The sequence below is a fragment of the Bacillus rossius genome, chromosome 1 (genome assembly GCF_032445375.1).
Source record: "Bacillus rossius redtenbacheri isolate Brsri chromosome 1, Brsri_v3, whole genome shotgun sequence".
Lineage (NCBI taxonomy): Eukaryota > Metazoa > Arthropoda > Insecta > Phasmatodea > Bacillidae > Bacillus > Bacillus rossius.
This window is the reverse complement of record NC_086330.1, coordinates 136,095,815-136,119,522: the sequence shown is the minus strand read 5'-3', so window position 1 is coordinate 136,119,522 and position 23,708 is coordinate 136,095,815. Positions and strand designations below refer to the sequence as shown.

Below are 23,708 nucleotides of genomic sequence, written 5' to 3'. Positions count from 1 at the left end.
GAACTGAATCACAGACAGTAGGTGGAATAGGCAGAAAATGCCTTCTACATAGTTACGATGACAGGTGGGGAGTGGTGGTGGTAAAAACTCACCAAACAGGGTGATGTCTTCCAGGGCCTGCCCGATGGTTGAGCAGACGAGCGTGATGCGGATAATCCATGATTCTCAATATATATATATATATATATATATATATATATATATATATATATATATATATATATATATATACGATGACTTATACATGACTACTTTAGCTAGATTCACGTGGACTGACTAATGCTTAAACACTACTATGGTGGGAAACATCCCTTCTCTAATGATCACATCTTCAGAGAAAAACACGGCGAGGCATCCCGATGATGTCTGGTTTGATGCAGTCAGTCCTGAATCACAGCGCGCAGTGAGTTTGAGGTGGCCGAGACTCGTAATTAAAAGCGTTGTTAACGAAAGAAAGGTGGGGTGGCTTCGGCTCTTGAACCGAAAGGTTCCGAACATTACCGAGATGCTTGTCGAGGAAGGCAGACTTCGATATCTGAAAGGTGGTACTGCCCGATGTCAGCGCGACGTATTGAGGTGTGGCTGAACTAAGTAGAGATTGACTCGCGCGGGTCAGCTGGTAGCAGCATTGGGCTTATGGAGAGAACTGAGCCAGCGCTCTGGTGGCCTAGGAAGATACTACGGGAACTGGTTACTGTGGGAGACTCCAGAGGGCAGGCATTCCGCGGGCATTCAAACTCCCAGGGGAAGTGATTCGCAAAACTGCCGCTAGATGGCATAAGTATGTACTTCATGTACTACTGTCATGGCCTTGGGAAGAGGAGCCTGGCCGGGGTTAGCGGCCGGTCAAAGACCCGGGGCGGTGTTCCCAGGAAAACTTGGAGAGGTGGGGGTGTGGTGCTGCTGATGAAAGTGGGAACGGCGGTTTACAGGATCCGGAGGCGTGATTAGACTTTGGCGAAGATGATTCGCCATCATGCCAAGATGTGCTCGCATCAGGCGAGGTCTAGGAACTGGCCAGTTCTAAGAGCTTGCTGGGCCTAGCAGTTCTCATCACGAATCAGGGGCGAATTACAGGAGACCTCCATGCGCCAAGACGGGAATAAAATGATCTCCCTGCTGGGTCATTGAATGGTAAGGCTGGGAAAACTTGGAGAGACAATTCTGACAAAGGTTGGATGGGAGTGTACAGGAGAAGGAACAAGTTTAAGTTCTTGCAGCAAAGTAAATACTGGGGACATTAATTAATTTAAAAAGAAATTCAAATTAAATTGTGCCGAAAATACTAGTTGGCGGCACATCCTCAACCTAAGGATAAACATGAAGTAAGGAGTTTCTTGGGACTCTGTACCTACTGTAAGCGGTTTGTGCCTGGGTTCTCTCTAATCGCAAAACCATTGCATCAGCTGACAGAGAACAAGAGACAATTTATATGGAATTCAGCATGTAAGACTGTTTTTTAAGACCTCAAGGAATTCCTGTGTACTACCCCCATACTTGCCTACTACGGTCAACATGGAGAGGAAATCCTCGACGCAGATGCAAGTGGAGATGGGTTGGGTGCTGTACTTCTAGGTTCAAGATTGAAATGAACGAGTAATAGCATACTACAGAAAAGTTTTGTCTAAGTCCGAATGCAACTATTGCATCACAAGATGAGAACTCTTGGCTGAATGGAATTTTTCTGCAACATTTACACAAATATCTATTGGGAGAAAATTCCTTTTACGCACTGACCATACACACTTAAGTGGCTACTACAGTTCAAGAATCTATAGGGACAACTTGCTAGGTGGATTGAACAGATACGGTAATATGATTGTTGAATAGAACACAAGAGAGGCCGAATTCACAGCAATCTTGATTCTCTCTCCCTAAGACTTTGCAAGGTAGACTGCAACCGTTGCAATAAGGCAGAGAAATATGAGACAATCGTAGATGTTCGGCGAACAATGATAACTAAAGGGGGAAGATAACTGGGATAAAGCCAGCGTGAAAACAGCACAGCAGCAGGATCCCAACCTGGCACCCATTATGAGCTGGCTAGAGAGTGGTACCTGACGTCCAATATGGCATGACATCTCCATTGACCAAAGGGCTGTGAAAATTTACTGGGCACAGTGGGATTCCTTGAGGATGGTGAATGGGCTACTAATGAGGGCATTGGAGAGTCCAAATGGAAAAGTTGTTACAATGTAACTACTCCTTCCAGTGAGTCTATTGGCAGAGGTGTTGAAAGAAATTCATGATGGTATCTCTAATGGTCATCTAGTGGTGAACAAATCTCTAGCCAAGACTTGCCAATGCTACTGTTGATTGAGATTGTAACATTGCAGAATTCCTGCCCCCCTACTAAGAATGTTCTATGTTAATGTTTATTGATTAGTTTATAATTATTTTTATTAATGTTTCTTTTCAAGTATTTCATCTTTGTTTTAATAGTGATTTGATTATTATTTATTTGGCTTACCTTTTGTATAAAGCCAAATGTAGTGCTTTATTGTTATTTGTTTACTTACTTTATCACTTACAATTAATATGTGCATTAATTACGTTTTGTCAAAATTTTAAGCCATGTTCTGTGTAGTAAGACTGTAACCTTCAAGAACATTCTAGAAGGTTTTAAAAGAAAGGAAGACACGGGCGCGACACATTGTTGCTGGCAAGTTATTTTTCACGCCTCAAGTTAGTGTGTTGTTGGAAAACCCCAGCACGTGGATGCATGACTGCGCAGCAGTAGACTGGAACTTTCGCTGGGCACTGCCTCGCCAGCCAATCAGAGCGAGCTTTGAGGTGGTGTGATGTGTCTTCCCAGACTTTTAGAGGAATACATTTTTTCAGTATTTTTCCCTACATGGTCAGGTATTGGATTCTGTGTTGTGATTGGTTGGTTGGCCCACTGGGTTTCCTCCCTTTGTTTTTTTGCTTTGTATAAGTGAAGTAGCTGTGTGGTGCAAGTTAGTTGTCACTCGATCATTGCAACATGCCGTGGCATCGTCGGCAGCTCGCTAAAAAAAATGGAGTTAAAAGATGTAATGTAAAAAACAAAATTAAAAATCATCACATATGTATAAACTAATTTTTCAAGTGTTTAAAATGTATTGGTTATTTTTCTGGGTTGTATTGCCGAGCCAACCTGGAATGTAACAAGATGTCGCCAGGATGTGGATACTGGGTGTAGACAATGCTAAGCATGCTTGGCTAAAAAAAAAGGGCCACAGCACTAGGAGTCATGAAAAAAAGAGGATAGCCATCGACATCGCTGGACCATTTACTAAAACCAAAGATGGTAACCGGTATATTCTGGTAGCAATGGATTACTTCAGTAAGTGGGCAGAGGCTTATGCACTTCCTAACCAAGAAGCCATTACCATTGCAGATGCAATAGTCATGAACTTCATTTGCAGATTTGGGGTACCAATGACGCTCCACTCAGACCAAGGCCGCAATTTCGGGATGACTATATTTCAGGATGTGTGTCGTTTGCTGGGAATAAATAAAACATAGGACTACAGACCTACATCCTCAGTCCAATGAAATGGTGTTGAGATTCAACAGAACTCTTGAGGAACACCTTGCCAAGGTTGTGGCCGACCATCGACAGTATTGAGCTCAACACATCCAGTTGTTCTTGATGGTGTAGGTGTGCCATCCATGAATTCATTGGGCAGACTCCTGCGAGTACTGTGTTTGGATAGGAGTTGAGGCTGCCCTGTGATGTCAAGTTCGGTCGTCCTTGCAGAGAGCGACCAGCAACACTGATTATGTGGATCATCTGGAGGAACGAATGGTACTTATACATGAAGAAGGCCGCAAAAATCTTTGATGAGCGATGAATCGAATGAAGATGAGGTACGACCTGAAGACTAACTCAACCAGATATTAGGAGAGCGATTTGGTGTGGCTGTACAACCCGCAATTAAGGAAGGGAAGGTGCCCTAAGCTTCAAGCAGCATGGGAAGGCTTGTATGAAGTCTTGAAGCGGCTAAATTATGTAGTCTACCGCATCCAGAAAGTAAAGTGGTACATTTGGACCAGTTGATGGAATATGCTGGAAGGGATGCATTACTTATTTGGGACAAACAGTTCAAGGAGGGGGCAGTGTTACGAATGCAGTACAGCGACACACGCCGGCTGGCAGCCCTGCATGGCCTCTGGCGTCACGCGCCGTGTCACATTTCGAACCCTGACGTAAGTCATGCAACGCATGCCTGGCCGTATTACAAGGGTCGTCATTACCCCCCTATACCCCTCTGCTCCCAGCGCATTGTCTAGCTGAGCAGCCTTGGGAATTCCGCAGGACGTCATGCGTAGTGGCGTGAATTGATGCAGCTTTTCTGGACTGTTTGGGCGAAGGGTCAGCCATGGATAATGCGACTTGTCACAGCCGCTCTTAGCGATTTTGAAAAGACGACCTACGAATACTTGGCAGCGACGCCGACCTCTATGGAAGTTCCGAGCGGATTCCAAGCGAGTCTCACGATAGTTCCAGAGTTCCAAGAGTTCCGCGAGTGAAGGGAAGTGCTAGACTGTGTGTGGACAAGCGTGAGGTAAGGGGGCGAACCACTGTTGAGCCTAGCTCCAGTGAAAAGTGCAAACTGCGGAACTTGACAGACAGTGACTGACTTGAGGATAAACATTGTTTTAAGTGCCAGTGATTTATGATCGGACATTTTTAAGTACAAATTTTTATTATTATTGTAAAAATTAGTAAGGAATAAAACTGTAATAAAACTTAATTGGGCTATCACTTACGAACCCAGTTCTCCCCACATTATAAATCATAACAATATAAATAATATTTTATTTTCATTTAGTAAGAATTTTAAAAAAAATATTAGTTTTAAATTTCTTTAGACATACATCATATTCAACTATAGATTAAAACTGCTCACTGTACATCCATTTTAAACCCACCCTCTTGAAGTTTCTTTACACATTTTGCAATTGCCTTACATAGTTGCGTTGCTCTGTTTATTAAAAATGTTTGTGCAGATCCTATTTAGATTACTATGAAGAATAATTCTATAAATTTCCTTTACAAATTTTCAAAATTTCACAAAAGTTTGCTTATAGTAATTGTAGCTGACTTAAAATAACCAACCTTTCACTTTAGTATTATTTATCTAATGTTACAAAATCATTTGGGCATTTCTCTGTAAACTGGGCTACTTTTCTAGGAAAGCTGTCTAGGCAACATTTTTTAGTTTATATTTCATAAATCTTATTCAGAGGATATATATCCACCTATTTATTAATAAACGGCTGATAAACCAAAAATATTTTCATTAGATTAGAAAATATTGAGCATTTTCTGAAAAATCGATACAGGGGACTTTTGCTTTCATTTTATTAACACACTTCTGACATTCTCTAGAACAAACACTTCTCATTATAGCGGTCACAACACAACTCCTGAAGCAATTTATGATGGCTGTTATAATTTAAGCTTTTGCCATTAAATAAACCTGATAATTTCAAGTATATGTTCGCATGGTTAATGCACAAACAAGTATCATGGTTATCAACTTTGGGCATGACAATCCAAAAAGGTCGGACGGAGTCAACAAAAGGTTTGATAACTTAATTTGAAATTGCTCTTTTGTTGGAATTTATTGTATAAGCCGAGTAACGAGGAGGCAGAAACAGTCCCCTGCCCTGTTGAGGGGCAGGGGACTGTTTAATTTGATTTCATTGAAAGGTAGAAGAAAAATGTAATTGAGTCATGTTATTTTATTGTACATAGGAAATATTTATCTATTATAAAGATAGGAAGTATCTAAAGTTTGATATGTATATTAAAAAGAAATAAACATTATCCTCACCAGAGGACTTTTAGTTGTCAGGTTACGGCGGAGGGACACTTGTACAGCACTAAAAAAAATGGCGTCCGGGCGGTAATGGCTGCAACCGAGCAAACTTCAGATCGTTTGCTTTCTGTTACACGCAGCGCCGCCCTTGTTTAACCTTTAGACTACGTAGTGCGTAATATTAAATATAGACAGGGGGACTGTTCACAAAATGCAGAGACAAATTTTAATTTACTTTTTTAGTATGATAAAATAATTTTGGTAAAAAATAACCATGTCTCATTTACAATAAAATAATATTGTTTGGATAATCAAACAATTTGATTTATTCCAATAGTTATTGTCTTAATTAATTTAATCTGAAGTGACTGCTTTGGTGACGCTCCAGTGGACTGTTTTTTGCTGTCTATAAAAACCTTTTTAATACAGTAAACTTTATTTTTAAGGATATTATATGCTCAACAGAGCTAGATTAAAGTTATTTATGAAACATTTATGATTTGAACTTTTTTTTATACAATATTGGCCTGAGACAATGAGTTGCCCAGTTTACAGAGAAATGCCCAATTACTTTTTCTTTCACTATCTATTTATTACAGTATGTGAAACAAAAAAATTTTAGTGGGTTTCTAATTTTTACCATTCAAATTCGACATGCATATTCGAGAATAATTTGTTACTATTTGTATTCATATTCGATTTTAACTAAAAAAAAAAAACTATATTTACACAGGCTTATATTCACTGAAGCATCACACTCATTTGATGAGTGTCTTGGGTTTGAGAGCACCAATAGGGAGTTGTTCAGAGACACTAAAATAATGGATGTCGTGCTACCTTAAGTTTTCTAGTGCAATGTAACACTACTTTTAACAGTTTTATTTACAAGGAAAATAAAGACAGTGTTTTGTAAAATATAATTACTATTTTAAAAAATATTTATCCATCTATTTTATTCCAGTGTGACATGCCATCACAATATCAGGGTATTTAGAGGTTATAAAAGTGATGAAAATTTAAGGAAACTGGAGGAATGGTCAAGAAGGTCATAAAAATTCTGAAATAAACAGTGACAGACCTGTTATGTGTTTTGCTATCACTTTATTTAACATTACAAAGTTCATATACACTCATCATTCAAACATCTATAACTTTAAAATGTCACTGCTGTATTCCAACTGCCATCTTCACTATATTATTTTTTGTGCAGTCCTGCCAACCTATATCCATGTTTGTGCAGTCCTGCCAACCTATGCCCATGACGTCCCCCCTTCTTTATACAACCTGAAAAGACGCTAGTCTTGTTTTTATACAGCAGCGTTACTCAAACAACTCAAGTTACTATAGAGATCAACATCATTAAGTCACATTATGAAGTCATCGGTTATGTTATAGTGTTATAGATCAAGTTTTTGAGGAGGTACTATGATTCTTCCACTTCGTGTCATTTTGAATGAGGATTCTTCCACAGGTTCTTGACAGAATCCAAGAAAATCAGGTGAGCTTGCCCTCGAGTCGGAGTCTGTGCTGGCGGCTGCCTGGAACAAACGTTTAGGAATGTCTCCTCCTGACGTCGCTATTTGTTCCTTCTCTTCGTTTGTTATTGGAGGCGAGATGGCACCAATGGGTTTTAGAAACCAGGAATTTCTTCTGTATCGTCCACGGGGTGTGTCAATCACATATGATCGAGAATTTGGTATGGGTTCTACCACTGTTGCTAGTACCCAGTGTTTGTGTGCTTCTCGATACATGACACGATCACCACACTTTAGTTTACCTGGCATGGTTTTGTTTTTGTTAAATAAGTCATGATCCCGCTGTCGCAGATTTTTCAGGTTTTCGAAGACTCCTTTCACTACTACCGGTAGTAAAAGCTTGTCACTTGTTGGTAGTAATGTTCTTGTCCGCCTTCCCATTAAGCGTTGAGCAGGTGAACCAATCATACCCCTAGGCGTGTTCCTGTGATGCAGGAGAGCTAACATGATATCGGTGCCTTCCTCGTGGTTTTTTGAAATGAGATTTTTCGCTTCTTGGACGTAACGTTCAGCCAAGCCATTGGAACGGGGAAAGTGGGGGCTGGATATGCGCAGCGTAAATTTCCATTCCATTCTGAAGGATTCGAATTCCTGAGAAGTGTATTGAGGGCCTCCATCTGTTCTCAGTTCATCGGGAATGCCATGCAGAGAAAACCAGCGCTTCAATTCCCTGATGACAGATTCACTTGCTGTTGATGTCATACGTACAAAATCAAAAAATCCAGAGTAACTGTCTGCAATGACTAGGTAATTTGATCCTTTGAACTGGAATAGGTCAGAGCCAACATACATCCATGGGCGAGAGGGAATATCTACCTCAGTAAGACATTCTTGCGGAGAGTCTCTTTGTAGTTTCCGGCAAGTAAGACATTTATGCACATATTCTGTAATGTCTTGAGTCATTCCTGGCCAGAACACATGATTTCTTGCCAATTTCAGGGAGCCTTCGATTCCCTTGTGAGCACAGTGCAGGTGGGAAAGAACAAGTGCCTTCGTGGTCTCTGGAATCAGTGTCCTTGTTCCTTTAAAGATAATGTCATTATAAACTGCTAGGTCTTCTCTGTAGGTCCAGTATTTTTGCAGACTCGATTTTAACAGTTTACGTTTCTCTGGCCATCCCTGTAGGATTGCGTTGCGCAAGTCTGACAGTTCTTCACTTGAGTCTATTGCTTTTGTAAGATCTGAAATTCTCTCTTTTGTCATGGGAACCACAACACTAATTTCGAAGGTTGGTTGTACTTCGGTTTCGACCACACTGTTGCAGTCTCTGCTGAGTGTATCTGCAATATACAGCATTGAACCTTTTTTGTAGGTCACGGTAGGATTGTATGGCAGTACTTCAAACAGGATCCATTGTAGTCTTGCAGGAGCATCCAGGAGTGGTTTTTTGAATATTGCTTCTAGTGGCTTGTGATCCGATTCTACTAGCAAGCAATGATTTCCCCAGATATACTCATGAAATTTCTTACAGGCTGTTAAGATGGCAAGGGCTTCTTTTTCAATCTGACTGTAGTTCAGTTGAGCTTTGGTCATTGCTTTGGAAGCATACCATTCGAATTGCTGAATCCAAGATTTCCAAGCGATAGCCATGCTCTGTTCAGTTATTACTAACTGTTTGGGTGGCTTCAGACTCACTCCCGATTCCGTGGCCATTTACAACATCTGATAGCAATACTTGTTTAATCACTTGGTTCTAATATCCTCAGTTTATCCCGGGTTTCGGCACCATGTTATGTGTTTTGCTATCACTTTATTTAACATTACAAAGTTCAAATACACTCATCATTCAAACATCTATAACTTTAAAATGTCACTGCTGTATTCCAACTGCCATCTTCACTATATTATTTTTTGTGCAGTCCTGCCAACCTATATCCATGTTTGTGCAATCCTGCCAACCTATGCCCATGACAAGACCTGGAAGTCATGAAACTCTTTATAGCATTTTCATTGTTGCATTTTTTTTTATGCTTCACTTCAAATTATAGCTACACATTATATACAACTAATTGGAGACTGTTATCTCTGAAAACATTTTAGCCTTGTAGCAAAAAATTGTCACTCCCTATTAATTTTATATCTATTTTGTATTATTTAATTTTGCTTAAGATGTTCAAAGTGACCCTGTGATAAAAAAAAGTCAAAAAGATTTGGTCCTGAAAAAGTCCTGAAATTGGTTCACCAAGTATTTTACTCTATATTCCTGCTTCCCTTCCCTCCTTTCTCTTCTTCTCAGTCTTGAACAGTATTAATGATTAGGATCTCAGGCTTCTGCAGTCATTTTCTGAAGTTGTGCTTGACTTTTGGCTCTAGCCGCGTCTCAGGCAAAGATTACACTGACGTTTCGATCAACCCTTTCAGGGTAGCAGTTACCTCCTAAATTTCTTGTAAATTCTCTTGCCTTTAAATACTCTCGCTTGATAGGGAAGTGTTTTATAATTGGCTGCAGTTTGGGCCAACAAAAAGATATATTGCTTCTGATTGGCACAACGAACCAGCTAACCAGAAAAAATAATAAAGGTTCTGTTTGGTACACAGCAACAGCCGATCAGGAAAAACTTCCCTCTTAGGGGAGAGTATTCAAGTAGGTAACTACGACCATGAAGAGGGTGAAGGCAAGGTCTATCAAAACGTCGGTGAAATCTTCATCTTCATTGTGGATAGAACCTAGAAGCCAAGCAACTTCAGCTATTATTAATGTTTTGGAAAGGCTATAGTAGTTCAGAGAACAACACAACTCCCACCTTCAAGACCAGGGTTGAGGTCCCATTTCAGGGTATCTGTATTTCACAAAAGTAATGTAAGTCACGACAAAGTAACATCACTGAATTGTCACAAAAGTCACAAAAAAAGTCCCGAAATAAACAATGACTGTGCTGGAAGTCATGAAACTTCCATTTACAACAGCCTTTTGCTATCTTGTATTTTGTTTGTTTTTTGATGTCTCACTTCAGTTTATAGTCACACATTGAAGAATACTCTCTCAAATGATATGAAAATAATCTCAGAGAAACTTTTAGTTTTCTTTATTAAAATCAACACATTCCTGTGAATAGGAGATATATTTTGTATTATGTTTAGTTGTGAATATTATACCTGTATATATAAATAAAGACTTTTTGATTAGAAAAGTTGTAACAAAATTATGTTAAAGGTTCTGAATAGTCCTGAATATGGCTCTCTAGGTAATCGTAGATATTTTGTAATAGGTCCAACCCTTAAATTTTTCATGCAGACGTTACTGGCATAGTTCTGCACATACCTATTACTTTTTTGTTTCATTGTAATGACCAATTCCATTTAACTTCCAGAGGATGGTAAATGTGATCAAACCCCCTGATATGAAGTTCGCCTCTCAGTAAGTAATCACCCGCCTCAAAATATTGTTTATATTATTATAAGTGTTATATTTATGGCATACTTATCCTACTACAGTAGAACACCCCTCAACCGTAATTCCCACAAACGGAACTCCCGATATCCGGAACTAATTTTCCAAAAAAATTAAAACATTACAAAACATCTCCAAAACATTTCTGCACTAAAACAAGGCGTTTTTGCTTTTGCCTGACTGTACATGTCTTGTAGGCGCGCGCGCGCGCGCACATCTGTCAGAGAGCTAATTATAGCCAGTCTTTCCCACGCATTACGTAAATACACAGCTGGTTTTCGCGTCGGACGTGAATTACTATAAAGATGTTTATGCTATAAATTGTTTTATTGTTTCACTATGTCAAGTAAACGGAAAATTCCGGCCGGCCCGAGAGTATGTACACTGACTCCCACTACACACGCTAACACACGTGTTAGCAAGTAACATTTACTTCCAACGTGTGATGCTTTCAGTTTGTAGACAATAATTTAGTGTACAAATATGTATTATGTACATATTTATACCATAATATATGGTTAAACAGTCTACATTTATCTGAATTTCTCTATCTCTGTGTTTTTAAACGAGATGCTTGAAGTGTTATTCTTGTGTATGTGAAATGTAAACTGTGCGTGGCAGTGACTATACACTCTCCAGGAAGTGTGAATCACTAGCACATCAACACAGAAGTAACACAACACTGCAGCTGTAGTCCTACTACCTCCCCCGAACCCTCTTCATCATCCTCTTCACTCACGCACGCACCCACCCACAGAGATAAAAAACTCCTGCTTGTCAGCTTGCTAGAATGAAGGTAATTCAACCAGCTCGGAGTTTTACGACCCGGCACATTTTGAAAACAGTATGTATATAGATCTACATATTTTTTATTGTATGGTTTTATAACTGTGGAAAATATTTACAGCACAACTTTGGCTATACACATAAGTTAATATGTGCAGCATGTAATGGCTTTTTTCTTTGCCTCCCTACCGCAACTCCCCTTACCCGAAATTTTCCCATTACCAGAATAGACCTCCTCCCAATGATTCCGGTTGAGGGGGTGCTCTACTGTAATTATTAAACGTAAAAATTTGGATGTTTGTTACGCAATAACTACTAAACCAATTTGAATGCCGTTTGAAACACATGTAGCATATTATACTGGATTAACACTTTGGCATTTAATATATACAGAATTCTACCCTTACGGGGGTAAAATAGTTGTTGGATTTAGTTTTTAAAATAATTAATTTTTTGAAGCCAATCATGCTGAAGTTAAAATATTGGGCATGAATCATATTAAATTTTCTCTTGACTATTGTCTGTAATCCTACTCCTCAGAGGGTGTAAATTGAGTAAGCTCTTTCTATAAATAAAAATTCATACTACCATGTCTACTTATGGGGAAAATAATAAAATCAGCATGAATTACATATATAAAGAGTTACAGTAGACCCCTGTTATAACATCTTTCAAAGAGGCAAAAGGAAAGGGGGGAAAAAAAAACATTTTATGCAGGAAAACGTTATAAACAGGAAATATCAATCTAGCAATTGTCAGTGTTTGAACATTTCACCAATGGACTCATCAAGCTATACAAACGAATTTAGTAATAACACCAATTATGAGTACACTTGATGCTCGAATTGGTTTAACTTTTTTTTTGTCATCGCAGAATGGTTGGTAAACTTAAATATTGTAGGACTACTCACATACGTCTGAAAACATACTAGAATGACAAGGAACAGAAGGATTTTTTTTTCCCAAGACAAGGTTGCCAACAGTCACATAACTGCAAACGTTATGTAAATGTACATTTTGTAATGCTGGTGTTCTGGAACACTTACATTTTGTTTTTGTTTATAATCTTATTTGAACAATTTACATATATGGTATAACAGGGATTGTAAACAAAAATGTACGTCAAGTGCAAAGTAAACCTTTTAACAAATTAAACTTTTCAGATAGGATAAGTGTTGGAATATTTTTTTTTTTTACAGTTACTGAATTTTAAAAAGCAAACTTTTAAGCATAAAATGCATCATTCGTGAAATGTTGTATGCAGGAAATAAATGCATTCTTCTTAAGGGGAAAATGTCAGTACTTAAAGAATAATTATGTCTATAAGCAGGAAAATGATATCTGCAGGAACATTATAATAGTGTTCTACTGTGTATAGTTATGTTTCTATTTTTCTAAATATTCAACAACTAAGGGTGTGTAATGGTGGTAAGTTTGGTTTTTTATAATTTAAAAAAAAAAAAATTGGTTGTCTGTAAAGTCGGTTTACGGACGATAGTTTAACGTGACAACGTCATGACAAAACATTGATGAAATGATTGATCCAGAAGAAAAAGAAATATCATATTCGGCCTGAGACTGAGCCGTAATAGGTTTTTGCAACCAAACCATTTAGGCATTAAAAATATTATATTCTTTGAGGAAGAAATTTTTTTTAAATTTAATTTTATTTTATTTTACTTTTATTTGCATTCATTAATTCAAATATATTTATTACTTTTGAAGTGTCGTGTGCGCCATATTTATTTTTACAAGTACAAAAAAAAAATTTCAGCCACCGGGATTTGATCCGTCAACCTATCGATTGGAAGTCAGCATTGCTAACCGAACAGCCACAAGGCCATATCGAAAACAATTGTTTCAGATGTTATAAATTAATAATATTCCACGCACGATATTTGTTTGAATTTCTTTTAACTAGCATATTCTCTGTTGGACTCAAAATATTTACACGCTCATGGGCTTATAACTATAATACGGTGTGTGATTTAGGTGATCAAATAATAACTCATGACAAATAATTACCAATGTCAAACTAAAGCGTGAAAAGTATCATACCAGCAATAAATATTTAGTCACACAACTAAAACAATACTCATACAACACTGTTTAAATATACTGATTTACACTAGTAATTATAATAATACGTACTTGTAAGAACGCCATTTCCTTGCGAATATACTCCCGTGGCGCGGTGCACAATAATAACCTCGAACCCTGCTATGTTGTCGTCTGCCCCAAGCCGTGTGTGGCGACTTGCGCAGGCGTGATCCAACCGGCGCGACCCGCCTATCCCTGCAGCATGGCGGGGTGAAACCTGAGCAGTACGCCGCCACGTGCCGGCCGAGTTCTCTGTACATTCCGCAACATACCAGAGAGATGCCACGCATGCGTAAACAGAACACATCCGTAGTGGGACATCTGTAGTGGGACATCCGTAGTGGGACAATTTTTCGTGCGTGCAGCCAGCGTTCATTGATTTATTAGACGTTGTCACATCAAAAATCATATCCCTGAAGCTAATTAAGTGGTAAGCAAGATATTAGGTATGAATTATAAATATAGCCAATATTACATAGTTTTAGGTTTTGACCAGTATTGTGAAATTTTAAAGATTTTATTGTGTTATTTTTATGAATGTTTACATACTCCCACCTGTTATACAGAGACACAACAGTGATCCTTTGATTACTGTTACGGTTCAGCCAGCCAGGTGATTACCTTTGCACAGCTGCCCTGGTGCCACCCTTGGGAGGTTTCCACCAAACACAGCCCTTACTTTTTGGTGTGCAACATCACTCATGATGGTCCACTGACATGTGGCAGCATACATCATCAACCACCGTCTGTCAATCATCCCCTGTCTCCTCCACCCAGCGTATCTGTAAGACACAGTGACACTTGCCCCACAGCTGACCTTTGGTGTGCGGCTCGCAGAGGCGTCTTCTAGCCCTTGAGAAGCAGTGCAATCTGCAGGTCATCAGGTGTTTCAGCTGGCTTTAGAGGAGGGTACACAAGGCTCTGGCCGACAAGTCCAAGAAGTGCCAGAGGGTCTGGGCAAGTTCGGGCGAGCGAAATGGCAGAGTAGATATTCTGGAGTGGTAGTGATATCAGCGAGTTGCGGTCTGCGATTGAAGCGAGTAGGCTAGTTACCCGGCAACGAGTGACTGTGCATTGACGTCGTAGGTGAAGAGGAAGACCCGAGGTGACGTCTGCGTGACAGTTAGCGACGCAGTGCACGAGAATGAAAAGTGGGGACAGTGGTATGTGGCCTTGAAGGACTAGAGGCGTCTGCATTAAGTAAATTAACTGTTTTATTTGCGCAGGCAGAAATTTATGTCAATTTTAGTATAGTTAAAATAGAAAGATTTAAATTACTGATAGTGCTATCCTTGCGAACCCTGTTTCTTCCTGTTTGTAATAATACTATGACATTTAAATAATCTTTCATGATTATCTAGGTCAGATACAAGATTTTCTCATACTTAAAAGTGTGTGTGTTTGTGTCGAAATGAGTTCAGCTGTGATAGTAAAAATCCAATAGTCTTGGCTCACTCCAATGGTTTGTATATTATTTTAATTGTTCTACAACGGTATCCCATTGCTGTATGAAAAATCTCTTAAAGCTCAGCATAATGCTACAACCTGACAATACCTCTAAGTCTTAGCCATTTAATGTATCTATGTATATAATAAAAGACTTGTTGTGCTTAGCAAAATAAAGTTAATTTTAATTTTAAGTAGGTAAAATGTAGTTGGCCACAGTAAAGCATGGCAAACTAAAATATGTTCCCACTACTTTTAATGGTAGCTGCAGTATTAATTATTCGTGGCCTGACAATGTGGTAAATAGTGATTAAATGCAAAGAAAAAAATACTGTAATGGAAGTTAATACACCACTGAAATCCAAGGAAAAACACAAAATTAATGCAAATAAGTTTACTTGAATTCTAATTAACCTATTTTGTCCATTAATATTTAAAAATTATTTAGTACGTTTTAAGTAGTATGTATAAGCTTTAATTCAAAACTGTTAATAGTTATGTATTATGTGCAAAAATTGTTTAGTTTCTAGTGTATGGTTTTTATAAGTATATTATAAAAGTAGAGAAAAAGTTTTTTTTCTTCAAAACATTAAATAACAGGTAAGTAGGTAAATAAAGGCAAAGTCTAAATCTGATACAGTAATATCATATAGATATGGCTGAAAGCCTAAATAGAAACATATAAACATTGTATATGTATAAATTTTATATTTACAATAAAGTATTATAAAATCAAGACAGTAAAAAAAGGTAAAATTAAGTTTGAAACATAAAAAAATTTATTTCCTCACTTCTAATAAAGTATTACATATGATATATGCCACGGTTTGAGTAATTTTGGATATATGCATAATTCTAGTGACATGTACAAAATTTATAAAGAAAATATAATAGTAAAAGTTTGCCTTTTCCAAAACAAAATTTTTCAATATATTATTCAATAAATGCTTGGCTCTACTAACTACGAATTTTTAGTTAGTTTATCAACGCAATTGTCTTTGCCATGGACATATTACTACACGTATTTTAATATTTTACGACAAAGATTAAATTCATTATTTTTGTGACAAAATTTGGTATTTATTACACCATGAAATATTGACTCAATTAATGAAATACATTGATAAAAGTTTATTAATTTCATGCATTTTTGTTTACTGTTAATATATTTTGACATCCGGGCTGCACCCCACAGACCCCGATATGTCACTACCCCTCCTAATACTGCTCCTTGTGGTTTTTTAACTCTCCGCTGGCATGTGTGCGCCAAGAGGGCGTGGTAGAGTCAGTGCTATAAAAATTCAATATTATAAGTTTTTCTTTTACATTAATATTAATAACCAATAATGGAAAAATTTTCTTTTAACATGAGTGTTCACATCTGTTCAGTTCATAAGACTTATTATATTTAAGTACCTTTAATAACAATGGACGTGGACTGCCGAAGGCCATTTCTTATTTTGTTATTTGAGTTGTAATTGTTTACGTAAATTGTTAAAAGTGTTTTAAGGTTAATTAATTGTCTTGTAATTTCGAAGTAAATTAAATTTAAACATATCACCGACACGACTCGGGTTCGCCTAACGGTACTTGAGTTTTGGTGAGATAGTACTGACAAACCACCTCGGCAGCCATGTCTCTCCCCGGTTGCTTCGTATCACACAAATCCTCGGGGCCTACCACTGGGGCGCGACTGCTTAATTTAATTTACATTCGTATCTGCTCAACCGACATTTTCACCTACGCGATGCTCTTGTTCAACCACGAGGTGGTTTGAACGTCCGTAGGCCGGTCACGTCGCAAGGCTTTTTACAGTTTAACTTTTGTATTATAAACATTGTATGAGTGATGTGTATTGATCACCGTGTAATAAATCTCAGTTTATACCTCCTATTTGCCTCATTTGCCTGACCACATGTGTGTTGTAAATACCTATCAGCATGTGGGATGCTATAAGCGTCCATGTGGCTAATCAGCATAGCGTGCCTGATGCTGTGAGTGGGCTGGGTCCAGGTGATTTGGGCAGTTTTAAGTGGAATACGAGTCACGCATCACATGGGCGACGTCACAGACCCATATCAAATGTCTTTATTGGGTTCAAGTCTCTGTGCATGATAGCACCCATTAATTCGACCATCTATCCACTAATGAGACCCCCAGCTACGTCAAGTAGTTATCCCACCATGGGGCCAATTTATGACAGAAGTCCTCACCACATCAGTTTAAAGTTACTTTATAATTTGTGTCTCAAGTAGCATTGACAAAGAGTTAGTAGTTGTAAAGATGGAAACAGACTTCTTTAGTTTGCACGCATGTTTTGTTTTATTTTGTTTTTCATTTATTGTCTGTACTGGAACGAATTAGCTTATGAATACCAATTTTCAGGGATGTTAGACGAGTTGGAGTTTGAAAATCTGAATAAAGTATTGGAAATGAAACTGTCCCACATCACAACTCACTTTGAGATGATAGCGATGAGTGATTACCCAACCTTACTGAGGGCGATCCCATGGATATCTGGCAATGAAGAACTTGCCATAGCTGTGGAGGTAAGTGATGCTATGTTCCATTAACTCTCAAGGGTATTTGAGCCTGGCGTTACTTCTGGCAACATGTATGGTTATGGCATTGATAAGTTCACCTCTAGTGAAGACACACAGCAGTCTTATACTGAACGTCTGGAGCAACTTTACATTTGCAACGGCATGGCAGCCAAACCGAAGATCAAGCAAACTTTGGATGATTAAAACATTCAGCCAAATGAAAGCAAAAGCATCAAATGATACCTAATGTTTAAATAAAATGTACACCCCAAGTTATTCATATTCAAAGGTATAAGAAAGTTAAAAATATTTGTAATGTGTCACACTGTGCTTTTGCTTTGGTTTGGCTAAGTAAGTAAATATCATCCAGTGTTTCTTTGATCCTCTGATTGGCCACCATTTTGTTGGGAATGAAAAGTTGCTCCAGGTATTTAGTGCAAGACTGCTACATGTCTTTACCAGAAGTGATCTTACTGACGTGATACTCAGACTTGTCTCCATAAAAAATCTAATGCAATGAATCTGCATATTTATTTTAACCAGACAAACTTTCTCAAAGCTAAAACAGCTAAGCCAATGTGTCTACAGCCTACTGGTTATAGCCATTCAGTGACTAACAGAAAAGTTACTTTTTGATCAGACTCATTACAAGTAAACTTGTCATAAAATAAACTGGGGAAAAAAAATGCAGATTTGTAAACACTTGTGTTTATTTAATAACTGGCCCCTGAGGTATATTAGATAGTCATAATTTTACTAATGGCTGTTTTGATACATATGTTCATACAGCTAACATAGTTATGTACATCAAATAATAATTGTAAATTTTATTTCTTAGGCTCAGAGTGAAATCAAAAGATTCAACTGCATAGAACCCATTCTCAACCCAGGTCCTCTAAACAAATTCTACGTAATTTTGTTGGGTTCCGTAAAGATTCAGTATAAACCATCGCACCGCATTATCAATGTAAGTATTAATTTAAGCTATTATTAAATTAATATAGTTTTAGTGATAAATTATTTATAATAACTTTGCCAGTTTATATTATATGAAAGAGGTAGCTGAGAACTATACTAATTTACTTGAAACTTTGTATAAAAGTAATTTTTATTGGTAAATATATATTTTATAAACCTGCTAATATAATTTGTATGCTTATAAAGGTAACCCACCTTTAAACCAGTAGAATCATTAAAATCTGTAGAACCCTATTTCTTAGATTATGCCAAATTAGATGTAATGAAGTAATTAATTGTAATCTGTGTCTCATTGACATTAAGGTAGTTAGAGATAGATAATGATGTGAAACAGCTAGTAGGAGCGATGAAATGTACTTGTGAGGGAAATTCAGTATTTTGAGAAAACATACTACTCAGACTATGTTAGCTAAAGTTTCCATTTGCAAAAAAAAACGTATTTGACCTCACTGGGAACTGAACTTGCATAGTGTTGATGAGAGAGTAGTGATCATATTAGATGGTCATATTTCAACCATAAATAGTTTCATTTGATTGCAGTAATGCATGGCATTATTTTTGTGTTTTGTTTTGAAATGGTAGAGATTATGATGCTTTCATCTCACATACATCTTCAGTTTGAATGATTTGTATCTGTCTGATTTATTAATGAAGTGAGGTGGTACAGAAGTAAAACACTTGATTTAGCCCCGGTGCGACTATTCTGAGTTTTGGTTTCCATCACTCAAAATACTTCGTTTAAATGTTGGAGTAAATTCTAACCAGATGAAATGGCATATTCAATTATTATTTTGAAACATGGTGCCTAGATAGCTTTCAATAATTTACTAGCACAGTTAGCCATAATTTTCCAACCATTAAGCCTACAGTGACTGTTTTTATCGTGCATTACTCTTTCTGTGTTGCCATTATAGCATCATGCAAAAAAAAAAAGAGAATTGCAATTATTCACATGTGTTTTTGAATCACAAATCTTCATGCGTAACACCTAAGGCATTATGACAGTTAATATAAGAGCCAATTACAAGTATATTCACCAAGTGTGTACAACCCTTGTTAGCTAACCAAATGCAAGTTACACACCTAGTTGATACAATTACTGTGCAATTGGCCTTCGTGGTTTTTCAGCCAGCTAGTTCTAAAGTGAGAACTTTGTGGAGCAAGGGTCTTCGAACATCAGTCAACCAACTGGTAGGAAAACATCACAGTCCATAATCAGGAAGTCATTCATTTCACACGTGTGTGCTGTGAGTGGTAGAGCCTGGTAGCAAGGAGCATTATGCAATATTTTTTTTTATGTCCCTCGATTTTCTGGGGGATATTTTTATGATATTACCGACCGCCGACAAAAGTTCAAGGACTATTGTAAATCTCCAAAGAGTCTCTTCTGACGTCTTGGCATTAGGAAATTCTTTTTGCCATTTTTTACCAGCCTCAATTACCATTGGTCAGCTTACTCGATGAGCAATCTGCAATGAACGCCTAGAAGATAGGCAAACAGTAGCCTATATGAGAGACCAGATACTTTTCTTAATGGTGACTGATGGCCTTCTCATGAATACCTCAAACAAACGAGAGTGCTTGGTTGTGCACCTTTAGATGGACGAGGTATTTCCAATTACTTTCTGACAGAAACGTAATTGCATAGAGTAGTATGGAGGTGCCTATCTGCTTTCCTTTTTACATTAAACTTATTTTACGAGTTCATAATATGCTCAACTTGTTAGATGCTCACTCGATATACACAAATTCCTACTCTTTGTATGTTGCTGTCAACATGTTCATTACCAGTATGAGTAGTCAGTGTTCGGGATCATCCTGCTTATTTTTTCCACCTCAAGAATGACATACTAATTATATGATTAAATATGTACAGGACCTAAAGCAGTACGGAATGGTCCCTAGAATTGATTTCTTCAGGAATTTAGACTTCAGCGAACAGCAGGAACACACAATCCCAGCAGGAAATGTGATTGGAGAGATGTCACTTGTGACTGATGGCGTTTACGATGCTACAGTCTCGTGCGTCGCACCTGTTGAGGTGAGGTTTTGCTTAATGTGTCAGTGAAGTTAATTAGCGTGCAACCTGTTTTGATGAGGTATCAGCTCTCTCAGTATTGATTTTTTTTATTTTGGCATCTGAGTTGATTTTGTGTTACATTTTTTTTTTGTTTTGGCATGGTATGATTAATAGCTTATAAAACTTTCTTTTAAGTTATAACAATTTTAACACTGTGACATATCTCTCACAAGGGTGCACGTATATCTATTAGCTTTAAACTGCTGTTTAAATGGGAATACAGATTAAATTTAACTGCCTGTGAGCACATATGTGGAGATGCTGGTGAAATTATGAACATATTAAATCTCTTACAACAATACATAATTATTACACATATTTCACTACTAAATTTTTTAAAAAAATTCATTAGCAGGGAACATTCTGGAGGTTAAGTAATTAAATGAAACAAAATTGTATGATCTCAGTAGAGTTACAAACAAACATTTGAGATGCCAAAATTAAGTGAATTTAATTTTTAAAGGAAATTTAAAATATTCAGTGTGAGCTAACACAATGTTTACTCAACCCAGGCTGACATCTTGTAATGCGATTTGACTTTCCGTTGTTTTCTGTAATTTTGTGTTGAAGTTTCAAATAGTAACACGTTTTTAGGTTCTCGGAGATTTAGCATTTGTGATTATCAAAATTCTGATGAAATTACCATAGATACTCATAGATAGAATCTGAAAATCAACTTCAACTGAGGTGTACATCAAACATGCATTTAGTCTAGAGGCAAATACCGAAAATTATGTACGAGGGTTTTTTTTTTTCAACCTCCGATCGGCTGTAATAAAAAAACGGGAATGAATTGGGAAATTATTTTAATGTCAAAAGAAACGTACATCTTTACTCTATTTTTCCACATAATCACCGTGCAGATTGAGGCATTTGTCGTACCGATGCACCAGCTTTCCAATACCCTCTGCATAAAATTATGCCTCCCAGCACAGTATCTGAGATTTTGCAGACCCTTTGCGAGACCAGCATCCTGCCTCAGTGCACGCTCGGCTCCTGAAATTCTCCCTGTCGCTGTGATCAGGACCGCTTTACTTGCATTTCCCCAGGCCAGCCTCATTTCTCAGAGCTCGCCTGAGGTGAGCACTTCCAGTCAGGCTCCTGACTCAGTTTACCTAATGCCCCGGTACGTCTTCAGGCTCAGTAGAGCTCATTTTTCACTGCAACTGCAAATTTCCACGTTTCCTCCTCCATCTTTTCCAGGAACACCACCCAGAGCATTGAACGGTGCTTAACCCCGGCGAGCGACGGCCTTTCTCAAGGACTGGCCATTGGTGTTAGAATTTACCACCCCTGACCTCTAGTGGTGGAATCTCACTTACTTCCACTGGGTGTTTGAGTTCTTGCTATATGCTACTGCCCTCTAGCAATCCACGCAACAAACGTTTTCCTGTCGTTCTCTTCCGAGCCACCAGAGCTCTCCACCAGTCTCCTTCATAAGCCCCCTTGCTTTTGAAGTAATCTTGTTCGAGATGTGCGAATTGACTGCGCATCTGCTTCGGCAACTCCACAGTAGATTGCACTGCGATCGGGTATCGACAGCAGTGTCGAGCTCTCAAAGACTGTATTTCTCGACCCCTCCCTCGGACATCTTCGGAACTTTTCGGCCCTGAAGCCGAAGTATCCCCTCCTTTCAAGGCAAAGCGCTGAATTTAATTAAGCGCCACAGGTGCCATACCAGGGACTTCTTGGCGCGGCTTCTGACTGACTGTATCGTTCTCAGCCGTTTCCTCCGTGAGAGGCTAGCTCTGTTTTGGTGAGTTGTCAATACCCATTCTCTTTCCTGATGATACCCTTTATTTTTTTGCGGACATTTGTGCCTATTTAATGGCTGTCTGCATACGAGGCCTAATTCTTTTGGATTTGGCTAGTTCGCATACAGGATCCCAGAACCGGAGTCGAGATTGCGGCCAAATTGTCTTCCTGGCACCATAAGAAATAACCTTTCCAAACCCACAGACTACAGACTTTCTACTTCCAAATTCTCCATGACGTCTCAGAACCCCTTTTTGTTTTCCGTGACACCCACAGCAGGCCTTTTCTACAAGAATTTAGGATTTCAGCAGATCAGGCAAATATGTGAAATTTTAATTGGTATATTTTATTGTCTAAAGACAAACCCCACATTTTCCAAGTGGATTTAAACTGTGCCACATTTTAATAATTATTTATGTAACAAACAAAAGCACTATTGTGTAAATTCTATATGTTAACATATTGTATTACATTTTATTTTTGATTATGTCTTAATGCATATGTGTAACCATTTTTGGGCCGGCACTATTATAAATTTAACCCTGTCATAAACTTAAATCATTGTGATTATTATTATAAAGTTAAATTATTAATATTATTATTATTAAGTTAACCACATAATTCAATTCTTCAATTATGAAATTGTTTGTTTCTTTTTGTAACAATTCAGACCTATGAAGTAAAATAAATCAAAGCATGCCAATAGACGAAACTGCATTTTTTATTTAGTAATATGAAGTTACCGATCCACAGTCTCTACAGTTTATTCAGGGAGGCATTACGTATCTTCTTCTTTGTTTGGCCTTTAGCGTCGCCTCTGAGGTTCCATGTTTTATTAGTCTGTTTCTTTTTTAAATCCCAGCTACTTCCAAGGTAAATTATTATTTTTTTTTACTAAATATGTAATAGACACCAAAGGCCATAACAAAACTTAGTCTTTGTAGACTTATTAATACATTTCTTACACATTTTCTTGTACAAAACAATTACATTCCATCCATTGTCTGTCCGGTGTTAAACTGCCAACCTCACACAATTATATACATCACACCATTTACTTTCTATCAACCATGCAACTTTATATATACCGTACCACACTCTCCTACCATAATACACCATAATAATTACAAATTTTCAACTTCATATGTACGAGCTTATTATTATTTCTTAATATTACCGAAATTAATTACATTCACAAATCTAGTATTTTTCTAGGTTTGATTTGTCTGCCTGACCTTCATACTCTGTTATCCATTCCGGAACTCTCCACTGCCTTGTTTCCCA

The 23,708-nt window shown here is 37.8% G+C and overlaps 1 protein-coding gene across 8 annotated transcripts in view; it reads left to right on the top strand.

The window, feature by feature from the left end:
- The window catches only part of LOC134546194 (sodium/hydrogen exchanger 10-like), a 405,401-nt gene that overhangs the window by 288,114 nt on the left and 93,579 nt on the right, over window positions 1-23,708 (top strand). For all 8 annotated transcript variants that reach the window (XR_010079099.1, XR_010079097.1, XR_010079096.1 and 5 more), the window contains 3 exons: window positions 17,454-17,617; window positions 18,450-18,578; window positions 20,466-20,630. Coding sequence is in view for 5 of the 8 variants with exons in the window: in XM_063388789.1 (XP_063244859.1) it covers window positions 17,454-17,617; window positions 18,450-18,578; window positions 20,466-20,630 (458 nt within the window). In the remaining 3 variants the exon portion in view is untranslated. The remainder of the gene's footprint in view (window positions 1-17,453; window positions 17,618-18,449; window positions 18,579-20,465; window positions 20,631-23,708) is intronic.